Source organism: Aphidius gifuensis, linkage group LG4 (genome assembly GCF_014905175.1).
Source record: "Aphidius gifuensis isolate YNYX2018 linkage group LG4, ASM1490517v1, whole genome shotgun sequence".
Lineage (NCBI taxonomy): Eukaryota > Metazoa > Arthropoda > Insecta > Hymenoptera > Braconidae > Aphidius > Aphidius gifuensis.
This window is the reverse complement of record NC_057791.1, coordinates 3,751,298-3,768,891: the sequence shown is the minus strand read 5'-3', so window position 1 is coordinate 3,768,891 and position 17,594 is coordinate 3,751,298. Positions and strand designations below refer to the sequence as shown.

Below are 17,594 nucleotides of genomic sequence, written 5' to 3'. Positions count from 1 at the left end.
GATAGTATTCCGCGAGTCGCGTCAGGTTTGTTCGCTTCGTGTGTGCCTTTGATCCGCGAGGCCTACGACCTAGCTCTTCTCCCACTACTTGTAGTATATAAACTTAATAAATATATATATTTATTTATATATATATATATATACAACAAAAGGGGCATATTTTTTTTTTAACTAAAGGAAGGAGTTAAAATTTTATTTAAGTAGGGGAAATTTTTACTCCATAACAGACACACATACATTTTTATAAAATTCGCGAGAAACATCATCATCATCATCATTTTGTAACCCAACAAAAATTTTTTAACCTCGACAAAATATATTTTAATGATAATTAAATATTTAAATGATTATATTAATAAACAAAGAACAAAAAAATATAGCCCTTTGATAAATAATTATAGTATCCTTTATAAAATAAAAGTTTTAAAAATAATTTCTGTGTGTGATTATGTAACAGGAAATAAATCATATGTTGATTAAAAAAAAAAAAAAATATATGTGTATGTACAAAATGCATACGTCAAAAGTATTAAAAAGATAAAAATGTATTTTAATAATTATTTTAAAAAACGAGTTATATATATTTTTTTTTATTTTTGATATTTAAAATGAAGTTATATGTCATGATAATTTTTGTTGGTGTTATATGTACAAAATGATGTATTTTTAGTATTTTTTAATTTAAATAATAAATATATATTATTTGATCTTGTCATCATCATCATGATGATTATTATTATTATTGTGTCTCTGATACAAATTTAATGATTTCATTAGAAGCAACATCCCACACTATTTTTTTGTTTGCCGGTCATCTCTGGTGTCTATCTATGTATATCATAAATACCAACACATATTTACCATCCATATGTTAATATATAAATGGTTGTTATATTAAATACCCAACATACGATTAAATCGTTCACCTCGTGTGTGTATCTTGATTCATAACTACGCGACTGCGTTAATAAAAAAAAATAATTATATTTTTTTCTCAGTGATGTTAATTATTTGTGAATGATGATGATGATTATTATTATGATGATTGATATTATCCTTGTGTAAATTTTTAACATGAAAAAGAGATGAAAAAAACATCAAGGATCAAAATTTAATGAATTGATTTATCATAAAAATTGACTTTAACAATTACATTAATTACTCAATAATTATTTATCATTTTTAAAGATTTTTTTTTTTATCATCACCATCATCATCATGAACCAACCACCATTATACCACTACCAACATAAATTCACCGTGGTCAATCCTTTGTTACGCGATGCGAGAGAAACGTTTTCAATGCAGTCGTGTAAATCAACAGGGCCGTAGTTGTTAAATATCAAAAAATATATATTTATAAATATTTATTTATTATGATAATGATTATTATGAGATTAAAAAAAAATACTTGTACAGCTTGGGGCTACAGTGATATATATTTTTAATTTATCAATCTTCTTCTTCTGTTTTTTTTTTTTTTTTTTTTTTATTAATGAATTATCATCATTTTTCAATGTAAACAAGATTCAGTGAGTCATGGGTTTTTTTTCTCTTAATTTGAATTTTTTTTTCTGTTTTTTTTTTTATCGGTTAATTAGTGAAGTGTCGGTATTAGATATAAATTTTTTTTTAAAACTATTAATTTTGTTGTTGGGATAAATGTTTCCTCTTATTTTTGGATAATTTATTTTTTTAACGTGGATTATTTACATGGTGTCATGATGATGATGATAAGGACATTAAATTTATTGCTAAATTGTTTTTATTGACTGTGTCAATTTTTTGCTTGACATTATAATCAAAAAAAATTAATTAAACATACAAATAATGATTTAAAAATATGAAAATTCGAAAAAAAAAAAAAGAGAATTGAGTTAGTCAAGGTTCAAATCATTGCTTGAATATACATACATTTACTTATAGCTTATATTTTACTTTCACCCGTATATTTCATATTTTTTTTTTTTTTTTTTTTAACTTATCATTATTTATTATTATTTCAAAAAAATTTATTCTTTAAATATTAACGAATCATTTACTCTTTTTTTTTTTTCTGTACTACTACTGGTTGTGTCTCATCACGCTCTATCGTGACTTTTTTTTTTTTCATTTATTTTTATTTTTCTCCAATGGAATTTCTAAATAACAACAACAATAAACACTGTAAATATACTAGTTGCTGATTATTATTTTTATTTACTGTTAACAAATATAAATAAAATAAATGTATATTGTTTTAAATTAAATAATTTTATATTTGTTTAATTTTGTTGATGAAATAATATATTTTATTTTCTTTTTTGTTATTTAAATGACGTTGTTGATTGCTATCAAAATAATGTCCTTGTTCTAGAATTTTAAACTTGTATTGTATACTAAAATAATAATTGAATATTTTTCAGTTGTTTAAATCAAAAATATACAATTATTTATATTTTTGTTTAACAATTATATATTATGTAGTCATTTTCATTATTTATTTTTTTTTTTTTCATTTTTGAATTCTTTGATGTTTATGTGTGTGGGTTATATATTTTCTTGTATTATCATTTCATGTAAACTCACCTAGAACTTGAGATAGTGAGTCAATGTGCAAAGAAAAAGACAGAGAAAGCAAAAGAGGGGACCGCCTTGGTTTTTGTAATCTACGACTCTCTCAGTCTTGTGTGTTCCATCGTTCATACATAACCTCAATTTTCTCTCGAGCTCTTTCAAGAACATATACAATTTTTTTTTTTTTTTTATAATTAATTTTATTCTTGCACAAAGTTCAGTTATTGTTCAAACAAAATTTTACCAGTTAATTTTTATATCATATAATATTAATAATTATTTATTAACTGTATTGTTGTTATAATTAATTCAACATGACAACTGTATGTATATGTGTATATTGCAAAATAATATCCTGAAATTTTATAACCAAGTCTCCTTCAAAATCAATGCTTTTTTTTTTTTTTTATTCATTCTCCCATTTCACTATCGTTGATTCAGCCATACTGTTTTAAAAACTATTTTAACACAAGTATTTTTGTTATTTGATTTGTTTTTTTTTTTTCTTTTTTCTTTTTTTGTTTTTCTTTACAAAATGTATTTTTCATTTTATTTTTATTATTTAAAAATTTGTTAACAGCCGGAATATTACCGTGCTGAAATTGAACAAACAGCTTCGGAGGAGGATAATCAACAACTTGCAACATCAAACTTTGTATTATCACCAGAGGATCCAGAACGTGCTGTTGATCCTGAAACACAAGCAAGATTAGAAGCACTTCTTGAAGCTGCTGGTATTGGTAAATTAGCATCAAGTGATGGTAAACATTTAGCTGATCATGAAGTATTACGACGTTTAACATCAAGTGTATCATGTGCACTTGATGAAGCTGCTGCAGCATTGACACGTATGCGCAGTGATAATCCTCGTAATCAAAATGAAAAACGTACATTAGTTGAGGCATGTACTGATGGTGATGTTGGTACTGTTAGAAAATTATTAACTGAAGGACGTAGTGTACATGAGACAACAGAAGAAGGTGAAAGTTTATTGTCACTTGCTTGTTCAGCTGGTTATTTTGAACTTGCACAGGTAATTTTTTTTATCATAAAATCAAGTTATCATTATTTATCTCTATTTATTTATAATATTTCATTGGTTTATTTATTTGTTTATTTGTTTGTTTGTTAGGTATTATTAGCAATGAATGCAAACGTTGAAGATCGTGGTATCAAGGGTGATTGCACTCCATTGATGGAAGCAGCAAGTGCTGGCCATGTTGATATTGTTGGATTATTATTGACGCATGGTGCTGATGTGAATGCTCAATCTACATCAGGTAACACACCATTAATGTATGGTTGTGCTGGTGGTCACGAAGAAGTAGTTAAAGTACTGCTCAATAATAAAGCGAATGTTGAAGACCACAATGAAAATGGACATACACCATTAATGGAAGCAGCAAGTGCTGGACATGTAGGAGTTGCAAAAATATTATTAAGTCGTGGTGCTGGAATTAATACACATTCAAATGAATTTAAAGAATCAGCATTGACATTGGCATGTTATAAAGGTCACCTTGCTATGGTTAAATTTTTACTTGAAGCTGGTGCTGATCAAGAACATAAAACTGATGAAATGCATACAGCACTTATGGAAGCATCAATGGATGGTCATGTTGAAGTTGCCAGATTATTATTAGATTCTGGTGCACAAGTTAATATGCCAACAGATAGCTTTGAATCACCCCTAACACTTGCTGCATGTGGTGGTCATGTAGATTTAGCAATGTTATTAATTGAAAGGTGCAAATATTGAAGAAGTCAATGATGAAGGATATACACCACTTATGGAAGCAGCACGTGAAGGACATGAAGAAATGGTTGGATTATTATTAGGTCAAGGAGCAAATTTAAATTCACAAACTGATGAAACACAAGAAACAGCATTAACACTTGCATGTTGTGGTGGTTTTTTAGAAGTTGCTGATTTTTTAATAAAAGCAGGTGCTGATATTGAATTAGGTGCATCAACACCACTTATGGAAGCAGCACAAGAAGGACATCTTGATCTTGTTAGATATTTACTTGAATCTGGTGCTGATGTACGTGCACAAACACAAACTGGTGATACTGCATTAACATATGCATGTGAAAATGGACATACTGATGTTGCTGATTTATTATTACAATTTAATGCTGATTTAGAGCATGAATCAGAAGGTGGACGTACACCATTAATGAAAGCATGTCGTGCTGGACATCTTTGTACTGTACAATTTTTAATATCAAAATTGGCAAGTATTAATAGAAGTACAACAAATAATGATCATACACCATTGTCACTTGCTTGTGCTGGTGGTCATGCTAGTGTTGTTGAATTATTACTATCACAATCTGCTGATCCATTCCATAAATTAAAGGATAATTCAACTATGCTTATTGAAGCTGCAAAAGGTGGACATACAAATGTTGTACAATTATTACTTGATTATCCACATAGTATAATGATGAATTCATCACAAAATAATACAACAACAACATCATCATCGTCATCATCGTCATCATCATCATCTGCATCATCTGCATCAGCTGGTGTTGCTATTGCCGTTGGTGCACATGCACCAGTATCAACACCTGCCTTTCCAATATATCAAATAACTCCTAATAATCATACAACACCAATACCACTACCACAACCACCACCAACAACAACAGCAACAATAGCAACAACGACCTCATCATCATCACCACCATCATCGTTAGTACTACAACAACAACATGTAAACCAAAAATCAAATACTGCTGGACAGATGTCTTTACAAACAGTAACACCAGCATCATTAACACAAATAATACCAATAACAACACAACAACAACAACAAAATTTGGGACAAATACCACAAAATCAACAAATACCAATTATTCAACAACAACAGAATCAACAACAATCAACTGCTGAACAAAACCAAAATCAAAATATTCAACAAAACTTAATAATGGTAAATCATTATTAAGAAAAAATAGATCAGCCTCAATGATGCTTGATATGAATTTAACATCAGCTGAAGCACAACAAGTTCGTACACAACCAGCAGGTGAAGCTATTATTACATCAAGTAATATTAATAATGATAATAATAGTAGTGGAAATTCAACTTGTACTATTGATGGTTGGACACGTACATGTCCACCATTTGCTAATTTAACTGAACCAGATGTAACAGTAAGTCCAGCCTCAACTTCTTCAACTGATAATAATAATCTTAGAATTCACAGAGAAGAACAAATTCTTCAAAACAACAAATTTATGAAGAACTACAAGTAATTCATAAAGTTTTCTATAAAATTGAACTTTACTTTTCATAAATAATCAAATATTCACAGTAACTCATTTGTTTTTTTTTTTTTTTTCTTTTATAATAGATGGTTGAACGTGAATTACAAAAGAAAGGTAATAATCTATATCTTGGAAGTTCACGTGCTGAAATGGATGAACAAAGTAGACAACAACCTGAAGATAATGTTGCTGAATCAAATGATCAATTAATGCCAGTGTTTAGCATTGATTTACCAGCTCAATCATTAAATACTACATCCAGTGGTAAGTTTTTATTTAAAAATATATATATTTTTCTTTAAATTAACATAAATATATATATAAGTTTTATATTTGAATGGCCAATAATTTTATTGAAAAAATAAAATATTATTTTTAAGTTTTTCCTTTTCTTATATATCCACAAATTATTTATTTTTTTTTTCATCAATTTAGCTACAATTAATTTAATATTATATATCCCATAACTAACAGTGAGCTTTAATATTATAAATATTTATAAAAATTTTAAATATATAAAGAAAATTAAAAAAAAAATTGAACATATCGAAAATGGCACATTCGTACGAATGGTATTGGTGTTTCAATAGGACCACATGGACCATCATTAATACCAGATGAAGAAATAGAAAGACAACGCTCGTATCAGCAAGGTCAACGTATTTTATTGGAGGCAGGTTTACGACGTTTACAACAAACCTTGCCATCATCAACAAGTAATAGTGTAGCAATGATACCAATTACAACAATGTCAATGTCAACAGCAACAACGACAATGACTATGACAATGACAACGACAACATTTCAAGCAGTATCACCTCATATACAATTACCACTCTCAGCAACAACAACAACAACAACAAATGTTATACCAGCATCATTGTCCTCGTTCACATTGTCCCAACAACAAAACCAGGCAATTACTCAATTGGCACAAACAATAACAACACCACCTCCAACATTAACAACAACAACAATATCAAATCCTCAACAAATAACGACAATTAATGATGTTAATCAAAACACTGCCATAAGTGATCGTCCAAAAGCTAAACCAATATCAAAAAAAGAAATTCGTAAATTAACAGCTGCCGGTAGATTATTACAAAAACAATCAGAACAACAACAACAACATCAACAACAGGTTAATCTTATGGCTGGTTTACAACAACAGTATCAGGAAAAACAACGTCAACATACTTATCAAGTTCAACAAGTACAACAATTACAACAATTGAATGAACAGCTCCAATTACAATTGGATAATGTCCAGGTTCGTCGATTCATCTTTTTCTAGTGTGTAATTATAAACACCCGAGTTTGGTACACCTGCATTCTATCTTTAATTTCAAATTAATTTGTTATCCTTGTTAACATTTATTGATTATTTTTTTTATTATTATAATCATCCTATCAAATCTTTCTTTTTTTTTCCTTGTATTGTCTTGTAGTTTTTGTTTTTTTGTTTTTTTTTTTAATTTTTTTCTTTACGATTGATTGATTGATTGATTGCTTACCAACTCAAGTACACAGGATAATACAGGATTTGAAAAAAAAAAAAAAATAAACCAATAAAAGACCTTAATGTTGTACTCACAGGATAATTATAAAAATAAATAAATAAATAAATTAAAAAAAAGGCCTGTGATAAAAACATCTTGATAATCTCTGAATGCAGGTACAACAGCAACAACAAGAACATCAACAACAAGAAGGCGTGGTGGTTGGTAGTGGTGGCGATATCCTAATGCCTAGTCAGCTGGTTGAACAACAACTACACCCCACTCAGACACCCCATCATGGCAATCTACATGATCAGGTACATCATTAGATACCAAAGCCAAATAAAAAAAAAAAAAAAAAAACCTTATCCTAAGTAATAAACTTTTTTTTTTTAAATTGAGACAAAAAATAAAAACAAAAACAATATATATAAAACCAATCTTTTGATTATTTTTGTAGACTCTTTTGGAGAACAAAAAAAAAAAAAAAGTATATTATGATGTTGATATTATAGAAATGAAAAAAATAATACAATATTGTTGTGTGTGTGTGTGTCTTGATGTTTGCGTTTAAATTTAAATGTTCAGCAAACAGCTCTGGATAATACAAGAGAGATGACGGATATGGCTAAATTTCATACAGAAAAAAAAGCATGGCCATGTATTGCTGCTGCATTAAAAAGTTCAAAAGCATTGACCAACGATAAAATGCTTAAATTTCAAGATGGAATGCAGATACCAATTGATGAAGTTGTTGAAATTATTGAATCTTTTACCTTCGACGATGTGCCTAATGGTAATTATTGTGCCAAGCTGATATAATATTTTTTTTATATATATGTATAAATAAAATAATAAAAATAATACATATATTATTTTACCATAATTTGTAAATGTAACATTAGCCAATGATAATGTTAATAATAATAATAATAATAATATCAATAATGATAATATGTAGTCATTTTTTTTTCTTTATTTAAATTATTATCTCAGGCTAATTAAATTTATATTTTTCTTTTTTTCCAGTTATTTTATTATTTTATTTAGAATAATTTGTAAATATAACATTAGTAAATGATAATGTTAATAATAATATTTTTTTTTTAATTTAAATTATTAATCTCAGGCTAATTAAATTTATAATTTTTCTTTTTTTTTTTTCAGTTATTTTATTATTTTATTTAGAATAATTTGTAAATATAAAATTAGTCAATGATAATGTTAATAAATTTGTTTTAATTTAAATTATCTCAGGCTAATTAAATTTATATTTTTTCTTTTTTTTTTTTTCCAGTTATTTTATTATTTTATTTAGAAAAATATTTGTTTATTTATTTGTATTTGTTATTATTAATTTTTTTGATTTATTTCAGCTGAAAATGAAGATCTGGAAAAGTTGGATTTAAATAAATTAAAAATTTCAGGATCTATTGAAGAATCAGATTTAAAAATATCAGTGGATGAAAATATGAAATTTTTGCAAAATAAAGCCAATGAACAGGTAAAATATTGTTGATTAAATTTTTTTTTTAAATAATTTTGAAATATAATTTATACAATGATAATTATTTTTGGTAATTGTTATTTTAGGAACGTCAAGTCGCAAATGATGATCATGTGCGAAATGATGATGTCTCATTAGATTCAAAAGATGTTGAGTTATATAATTCTTTTAAAAGTTTTGGACAAACGAATGAAGAGACAGATTCAAAAGTATCAGACGAAAAAAAAATGAAGTTTTTACAAAATAAGGTAAATGAATTGATAAAATATTATTATTTAATTGTTAAATAATATTAACAATAATAATTAAAAATTATTTTCTTAATTTTTTTAATTTTAGGAATGTCAATTACCAAATGATGACCATATGAGAAATCTTTTTGTATCATTGGATTCAAGAAATGCTAATGTAATTGAAGATTTTCCAGAGAGTCTTAGACAAACAAATAAACTTGTTCATGAACCTTATGAGCCACATCAACCATCACCAAGACAAAATCAATCAACTAATGCTGGAAGACCTGCTCAACAATCAAATGGTTTTGCTCAGCCATTAAGTGGAACAGTAACAAGTCTTAGTCAAGTTCAAGCATCAACTCAAACACCAGCAAGTAATTTACCATCAAATGCATCATCAATTGCTAGTTGTTCAGATAAAAAACAAGTTTATACATCTGTTGCTGGTGGTAAAGGAAAAAAAGCACGTTATCCATTATTATCATCTCAACCACAACAACAACAACAACAAACTTGTCAGCAACAACAACAAACTTGTCAACAACAAATATCTCAAGTACAACAACAGTCACAGACAAATCAGATGCCTTTAAATTTTTCAATAGCAAATGGCCAACAAACACAAACAGTTGGTTCAGTTGTTCAAACTTATCCAGTTCAGCATACTCAACAGCAACAACAGCAACAACAATTACAACAACAATATCAACAACAATTACAGCAACAACAACAACACCGATATGATCCCTCAACTGTAGCTGCAGCAGCAGCGGTAGTAACAGCAATGACATCAACGTCAACAACAACAGCTGTTGCTACAAGTACAAGTCAATATCCTTCAACAGGTAATACAGTATCAACAAATACAAGTCCAGTTAATACTGGTTTTACAGCACCAGGTAATCAAGTTGCATTAGCACCATATTCTTGTATGGATGTTGATTCAGAAACAGATAGTAATCATGATACAGCATTAACACTAGCATGTGCTGGTGGTCATGAAGAACTTGTTGAATTTTTATTATCACGTACTGCTGATATTGAACATCGTGATAAAAAAGGTTTTACACCATTGATATTAGCAGCAACAGCTGGTCATCAAAAAGTTGTTGAAATATTATTAAATAATGGTGCTGAAATTGAAGCACAATCAGAAAGAACAAAAGATACACCATTATCATTGGCATGTAGTGGTGGTAGATATGAAGTTGTTGAATTATTACTTAATCGTGGTGCAAATAAAGAACATCGTAATGTATCAGATTATACACCACTTAGTTTAGCAGCATCTGGAGGTTATGTTAATATTATAAAATTATTATTAAATCATGGAGCTGAAATAAATTCACGTACTGGTTCAAAATTAGGTATATCACCATTAATGTTAGCTGCAATGAATGGTCATAGTTCAGCAGTTAGAGTATTACTTGATATGGGAAGTGATATTAATGCACAAATTGAAACAAACAGAAATACAGCATTAACATTAGCATGTTTTCAAGGTAGACATGAAGTTGTTAGTTTATTATTGGATAGAAGAGCTAATGTTGAACATCGTGCTAAAACTGGCTTGACACCATTAATGGAAGCAGCAAGTGGTGGTTATGTTGATGTTGGTAAAGTATTATTAACAAAAGGTGCTGATGTTAATGCAACACCAGTACCATCATCACGTGATACAGCATTAACAATTGCTGCTGATAAAGGACATTGTCGTTTTGTTGAATTATTATTATCACGTGGTACACAAGTTGAAGTTAAAAATAAAAAAGGTAATAGTCCACTATGGTTAGCAGCAAATGGTGGACATTTAAATGTTGTTGATTTATTATATCATGCTGGTGCTGATATTGATTCACAAGATAATCGTAAAGTATCATGTCTTATGGCTGCATTTCGTAAAGGACACATGAAAGTTGTTAAATGGATGGTTAATCATGTTACACAATTTCCAAGTGATCAAGAAATGACAAGATATGTTGCAACAGTTAATGATAAAGATTTATTAGAAAAATGTCATGATTGTGTTGAAATAATACGTGCTGCTAAAGAAACACAAGCAGCAAAAGCCAATAAAAATGCATCAATATTACTTGAAGAATTAAATATGGAAAAATCACGTGAAGAATCTAAAAAAGCAGCAGCAGCACGTAGACGTGAACGTAAAAAGAAAAAGAAACTTGAAAAAAAAGAAGAAAAACGTAAATTACATGAAGAAAATAAAAAAAATGAAACAACAACATCAACATCATCAATATACAATGATAAAGATGATGATGAAGATGATGATGATGCTGCTGATAAAAAAACTGATGATGAAGATGCTGATAATGATAATAGAATACATGATAATGAAAGTGATAATGATGAAGATGGTGTTGATAGTTGTGAAAGATTAGATAATGTACCATCACCATCACCAGTTAATCGAGTTAGTCCAGATGATCATGATAAAGAAGAAGGTGATAGTGGTATTGATGCTAATAGTCAAGGAAGTTGTAGTAGCAATGATGTTAAAGCACGTGAACGTAAAAAAGATAAAAAGAAAAAAAATAATAAAAATATTCCAAATAATAATAGTAATAATATTAATAGTAATAATAATAATGATAATAGTAATAGTAATAATAATATTATTAATAATAATAGTAGTAGTAGTAATATTAATAATAATAGTAATAATAGTACTAGCAATGATAAAAATACATCAACAAATGTGTTCAACTCAACATCGAGTCAAAAAAATCAGACTGTGACATCAACCAATAAATCATTATTAACAACAACAGCAGCAGCAGCAGTAGTAACAACAACAATTACTACTACTGCTACTACTACTACTACTACATCATCGACAAAAAATAATAATAATATTATTACGGATAAACGTTTAAATTCAAATACTACAATTGTATCAAATTCAATTGGTTCAACAAATGTTCGTTCAACTTTAACTGCAACATCATCAATATCTTCCACTTCTACACAACCATCAACAAGTACCTCATCATCTGATCGTAAACATAATTCAACAAATAAATCACATAATCTTATTTTTGAATCATCAAGACATCCAGCTGATCGTGAAGATTTTGAAGCAACTGGAAATGATTGTTATATATCAGTCAAAGGAAAAAAGACAAATAATAATAATAATAATAATAACAATCAGTATGATGCTGATACACTCAATGCAATTGTCAATAAAAATAATTTAACAAGTCCAAAACAAGCTGGAAAAAGAGATGAAGGATGGAAAGAAGTTGTAAGAAAAGGCCAGTCAGATGACTCCAATAGATTTACAAATTCTTCCTTTCGTACGATAAAAGTATCTGTACCACCAACTGCTATTAGTAGGGTTATTGGACGTGGTGGAAGTAATATTAATGCTATTCGTACAGCAACTGGTGCTCATATTGAAGTTGAAAAACAAAGCAAAGGCCCAGGTGAACGTACAATTACAATAAAAGGATCACCAGACGCTAGTAAACAAGCTTCCAACTTGATTAATAGTCTTATTAAAGATCCAGAATTTGATATACAACAAGTGTTAACAAAAAACAGGTTACCAATTGCTGGACAATCAACTTGGGACAAATCAATGTTAACATCAAATGTTACACTTAAACCAAAAATGGTTTTATCTGTTAATAAACCAACAACATTACTTACTGGATTAACAAATTCTAATATTAGTAAAACTACCTACAATGCAACAGGTATGTCATCAGTAAGTCAAATAATGCCAATGCGTTCAACTTCAACAATTAAACTTCCTGGTGTATTTACTCCACCATTGACACGTGGTGCACCATTAACAGCTGTAACTAATGTAACAGTACCACCACCACCACCATCATCACGTCTTATTGCAACAAATGATAAACGTACACATGTTGTGTCATCTTCGACGTCACCATCACCATCATCATTGACGTCGTCATCATCAACATTGTCATTATCATCAACATCAACAAGTGAACAAACGACAAATAATAATACACGTACAACAATGTCATATACAAGTGCAATAATGACATCAGGTAGAACCACAAAAGTTGTTACAACCAATACAAATCAAACATTTGCAGCAAAATTATCAGAAGTTACTGCTACAACTGCACAACTACCACCACCACCACCTCAACCACTATCTTCAACATCATCAGCAACAGCAGTAACAACAGCTGCAGCGACAATAACAACAGCAGCAGCAGCAACAACAACAACAACAACAACAGCAGCAGCTAATCTATCAAATAATTGTCAAATGACCAATAAAAATATATTGTGTAATAAAACACAAACAAATACAGTGGTTGTAACATCATCAACAATTGTAACAACACCACCATCACCACAACCACCACCACCTATTGCACCAGCATTGTCAATAGCATCATCTTTGACATTGTCGTCATCGTCTTCATCTTCATCATCCTCGTCATCTTCATCGTCATCGTCGTCAGTATCGTCGACGTCATCACAGCAATCAACTATGATGAGTATATCACCAAAACATTCTCGACCAATGTCTAATTTATCAACACCAACGATGCCACATTATGCTAATAAAACTTGTTATTCACCAAATACGTCGTCGAATTGTTCTGAAAATAATTTATTATCAGCATCAACAAATTCAATGCGTGTTACACCATCACCACCGGTTGTTCAACAAGTTTTAAATCAACCAACTCCTCAACAAATACAGCAGCAACAACAACAGCAACAACAACATCAGCAGCAGCAACAACAACAATTGCAACATGCTGCCCAACAGCATCATCAACTTGCTCAACAACACGCTGCTCTTCAACAACAACATCAGCAGCAACAGCAGCAACAGCAGCAGCAACAACAACAACAACAAATTGTACAACAGCAACAACAACAACAACATCAACAAATGCGAAGTACAACACCAGTTGTTGCTCAAATTCATGAACAACAACAACAACAACAACCAAATAATAATAATCAGCCACAACGTACAAATACACCACTTGAGTATTCATTGTTTAATAATACATTTTCAAAAGTAACTCAACAATCAATGTGGGGTCCTCGTGATAATGAAATGACACATCAAAAAGGTATGAATTTTGCAACAGTTGCTGGTGGAGGTTCATCAAATAATTCATCAAATATACCAACAAATAAATTTATTGATAATTCACCACCACAAGTTGATGCATCAAAAGCACCTGGTTATCGTGGTAATTCAATGTGTTCACCTGTATCAAGCAAAACAAATCAATCAATAAATAATAGTAATACATCATCACCAATGAATAATGTATCTGGTGTATCACCATCAAGTATACCTAATCAGATGCAAACACAACAATTTCAAGCTTCACTTAATTTTAATATTGAACAACATCAAATACAAACAAATAAAACAACCAGTGGACTTGCTGTTGCACGACCAGTTATGAATCAGCAATCAACAATTGATCATCAAAATACTGGATTAGTAGGACAATTTAATCGTAATGTATATCCCAGTGAGATTGCATCAAGAAATGCACAACAACAACAACAACATCAGCATCAACAACAACAAAGAGAAATGCAAGTGAATCAACAGGTACAAAATCAATCAGCACCACCACCAACACAACAACCACCTTCACAAAATCAACAAATTCAAGATTCTCAACAACAACAACAACAACAACAACAACCACCACCACCACCACAGCAGCAACAACAACAACAACCATCTCAGCAGCAGCAGCAACAACAACAACAACAACAGCAACAACAGCAGCAACAACAACAGCAGCAGCAGCAACAACAACAACACCAACAGCAACAACAACATATTGATGTTGGTTTATATAAAAATAGTAATAATGCATATGATCATTCAAATGTAAATTCAAGTTTATTAAAAATGGTGCCAAATGATGGACAACAAAGTGGTCATCCAATAATACCATTTCATCAACATATACCAAGTCATATGCAAGCAATGAATCAATCAGGTAATGTTAATACAGTTAGTATGTCACGTCTTAATCCACGTGCACCTGATTTTTCAAGTTCATTACATTTAAATAGTAAACAACAACAACAAGTTGCCATGTTTAATTCACAACAAAATGTTTTACATCCAAATATATTTCCTCCAATTCCAACACAAGGACCATTACCACCACCACCAACACAATTACAAAATAATAATTTAGCTATGATGAATAATTATCAAATTGGTAAATATCAACAAAGTGGTGGTAATAATAATAATAATAACAATAATAGTAATAATAATAATCGTGGTCCAGCAAATATATCAACAAATGGACAAACAAGATGGTATTGGTCCACCACCACCTTTAACTCATCAACAACAACAACCACTACCACCTCAACAACAACAACAACAGCAGCAGCAACAACAACAACAACAACAAAGTTATCAAGAACAAATGATGGCACAAATGAATTATCAAAATCATTTAAATAATATGAGTGCTGGTAATGGTATGTCACCAACAGTTGCTGTTGCTGCTGCAGCAGCTGCTGCTATTGAATTAATATCAACTATTGAAAATGGTGCATCACCAGCAATGTCACCAGTACAAATACCACAAGATATTAATCAAATGAAAATTGAAGATAGAAAAGTTGTACCAAAACCAATTGGTAATGAAAGACAATATAAAAATTTTAATCCAAATATGGTAAGTGGTGTTGAAGCTGAACCAATGAATTGGGTATTACCAAATAATGAAAAATTAGTTAATTCATGGAATCCACCACCACCACAACAACAATTAACAAATATGGATAGACATCAAATATTTAGAACAAATCCATCTTATAATCGTGTACCAAATATGGAAGCTGATTTACATCATGGAATTGATACAGCTTATATGGTAAATTAATTATTTTTTTTATTATTTAAATTTATTTTATATATGTATAATTAATAATTATATAATAATTAATTTTATTTTGTTTTTTTTTTTAAATAAAAACAAGGCTCATATGGATAGTCAACAAGGTTTTCCAAATGGTAGTACAGCAGCATTAGCAATGATACCAGGATTAACAATAATGCCAGGACAATATGGTAATCCTCCACCAACGTTATCTGACATGCAACCACAAAATGATAAAATTGACGCACCTGGATGGAGTTTACCTGATCCAAATGTTCATGATAAAAAACAACATCCAGTAAATAATATAAGCTTTTTCATTTAATAACAAAAAATCCTTGATTCTAGTACTAAAATAATATATAAATTTTTTTTTTTTTCAGTCATGGAACGCTGGCCCAACAAAATGGCATTAAATAAATATTATTTAAAAATTAAACTCGGCTATTACTACTCTCATTAATTCGCAAAAGATCTGCTCAAGATGATACAATGATAATGACGATGGATCCAACAATGATTCATATTTATTCACGTCTATGATGAAGCAACTAAAAAGATATATTTGAATGATTATTATAAAAATTGAAATTATGATTAATAAAAAAAAAAAAAAATAATATTAATATTAATAATAATAAATAAATTTAGTTGTAGTAGTTGATGAAACTGGCATAACGAAAGCGTTGTTTTTAGACACCACATTAAATTACATTGCTACCTATATTCATTGACACCCAGCAAATTAAAAAAATTATAATTAAAAATATAATAATAAATAAATAAAAAACGAAAAAAAAAAAAAAAAAATTTAAATATATTATATGAAAGAAAAAAAAAAAAAATTACCAATATTACTTATCATGTTAGATGATAAGATGGTAAAATTCTTATTACATTTTATTGCTATTATTATTATCTTCTAATATTACCTATTCAATACCAATAATTAATTGGATAAATAAAGATATGTGACACCGTGACTGTTGACGCGAGAGAAAAAAACAAACGAAAATTAAATAAATATAAAATAATAAAAATATAATTGTTGTTTGTTTTATTGATAATTGTTAATTCTACAGTAACATTGTATGTATATTTTTTTTCTTTTAATTTTAAAAATATAATTAGCTATGTTTGATAATTTAATTTTGTAAAAAATATTTATGAATTAGTTATTGCAATTTTAGAAAAGAAAAATAAACAAGGGTGTTATTCTCTATTGTTCTCTATCTTTAAAAAAAAAAAAAAGGCTTCATTGATAAAAATTTGGAATCATTTGTTTGTCGTTTGAGTGAAAACACGTCTTGACAATGGCAAGTAAAATATTATCAAGAATAATAAACAACTTTGAAAAGGGCATGATAATTAATTATGCTAGAAATATTCATAGCATGAAATTAGATTTATTTAATAAATCATCATGTCACGTAAATGTAGCAAAAATACCATTATATTTATCAAATAATTTACTTGATGTTAAGCATAACCTCAATAAAACAACACAGATAAGATTGGCATCCAACAAAAAATCAAAGGTAATGATAAATATTTTGAATATGAATTGATTTTAATTTGTTTATTTATTGTTTTAGAAAAATTATGATAGTGATGATG

The 17,594-nt window shown here is 29.0% G+C and overlaps 1 protein-coding gene across 1 annotated transcript; it reads left to right on the top strand.

The window, feature by feature from the left end:
• The first annotated feature begins 3,133 nt into the window (after nt 1-3,133).
• On the top strand, nt 3,134-16,793 carry LOC122854607 (ankyrin repeat domain-containing protein 17-like). Its single transcript, XM_044155424.1, is given in 16 exon segments — nt 3,134-3,589; nt 3,689-4,299; nt 4,301-5,481; nt 5,484-5,789; nt 5,792-5,820; nt 5,923-6,100; nt 6,427-7,109; nt 7,515-7,655; nt 7,927-8,134; nt 8,715-8,842; nt 8,932-9,093; nt 9,185-15,411; nt 15,506-15,561; nt 15,610-15,971; nt 16,078-16,275; nt 16,361-16,793. Coding segments are annotated over 16 exon segments (10,686 nt in total). The 5' UTR covers nt 3,134-3,406; the 3' UTR covers nt 16,394-16,793.
• The last annotated feature ends 801 nt before the right edge of the window (nt 16,794-17,594 follow it).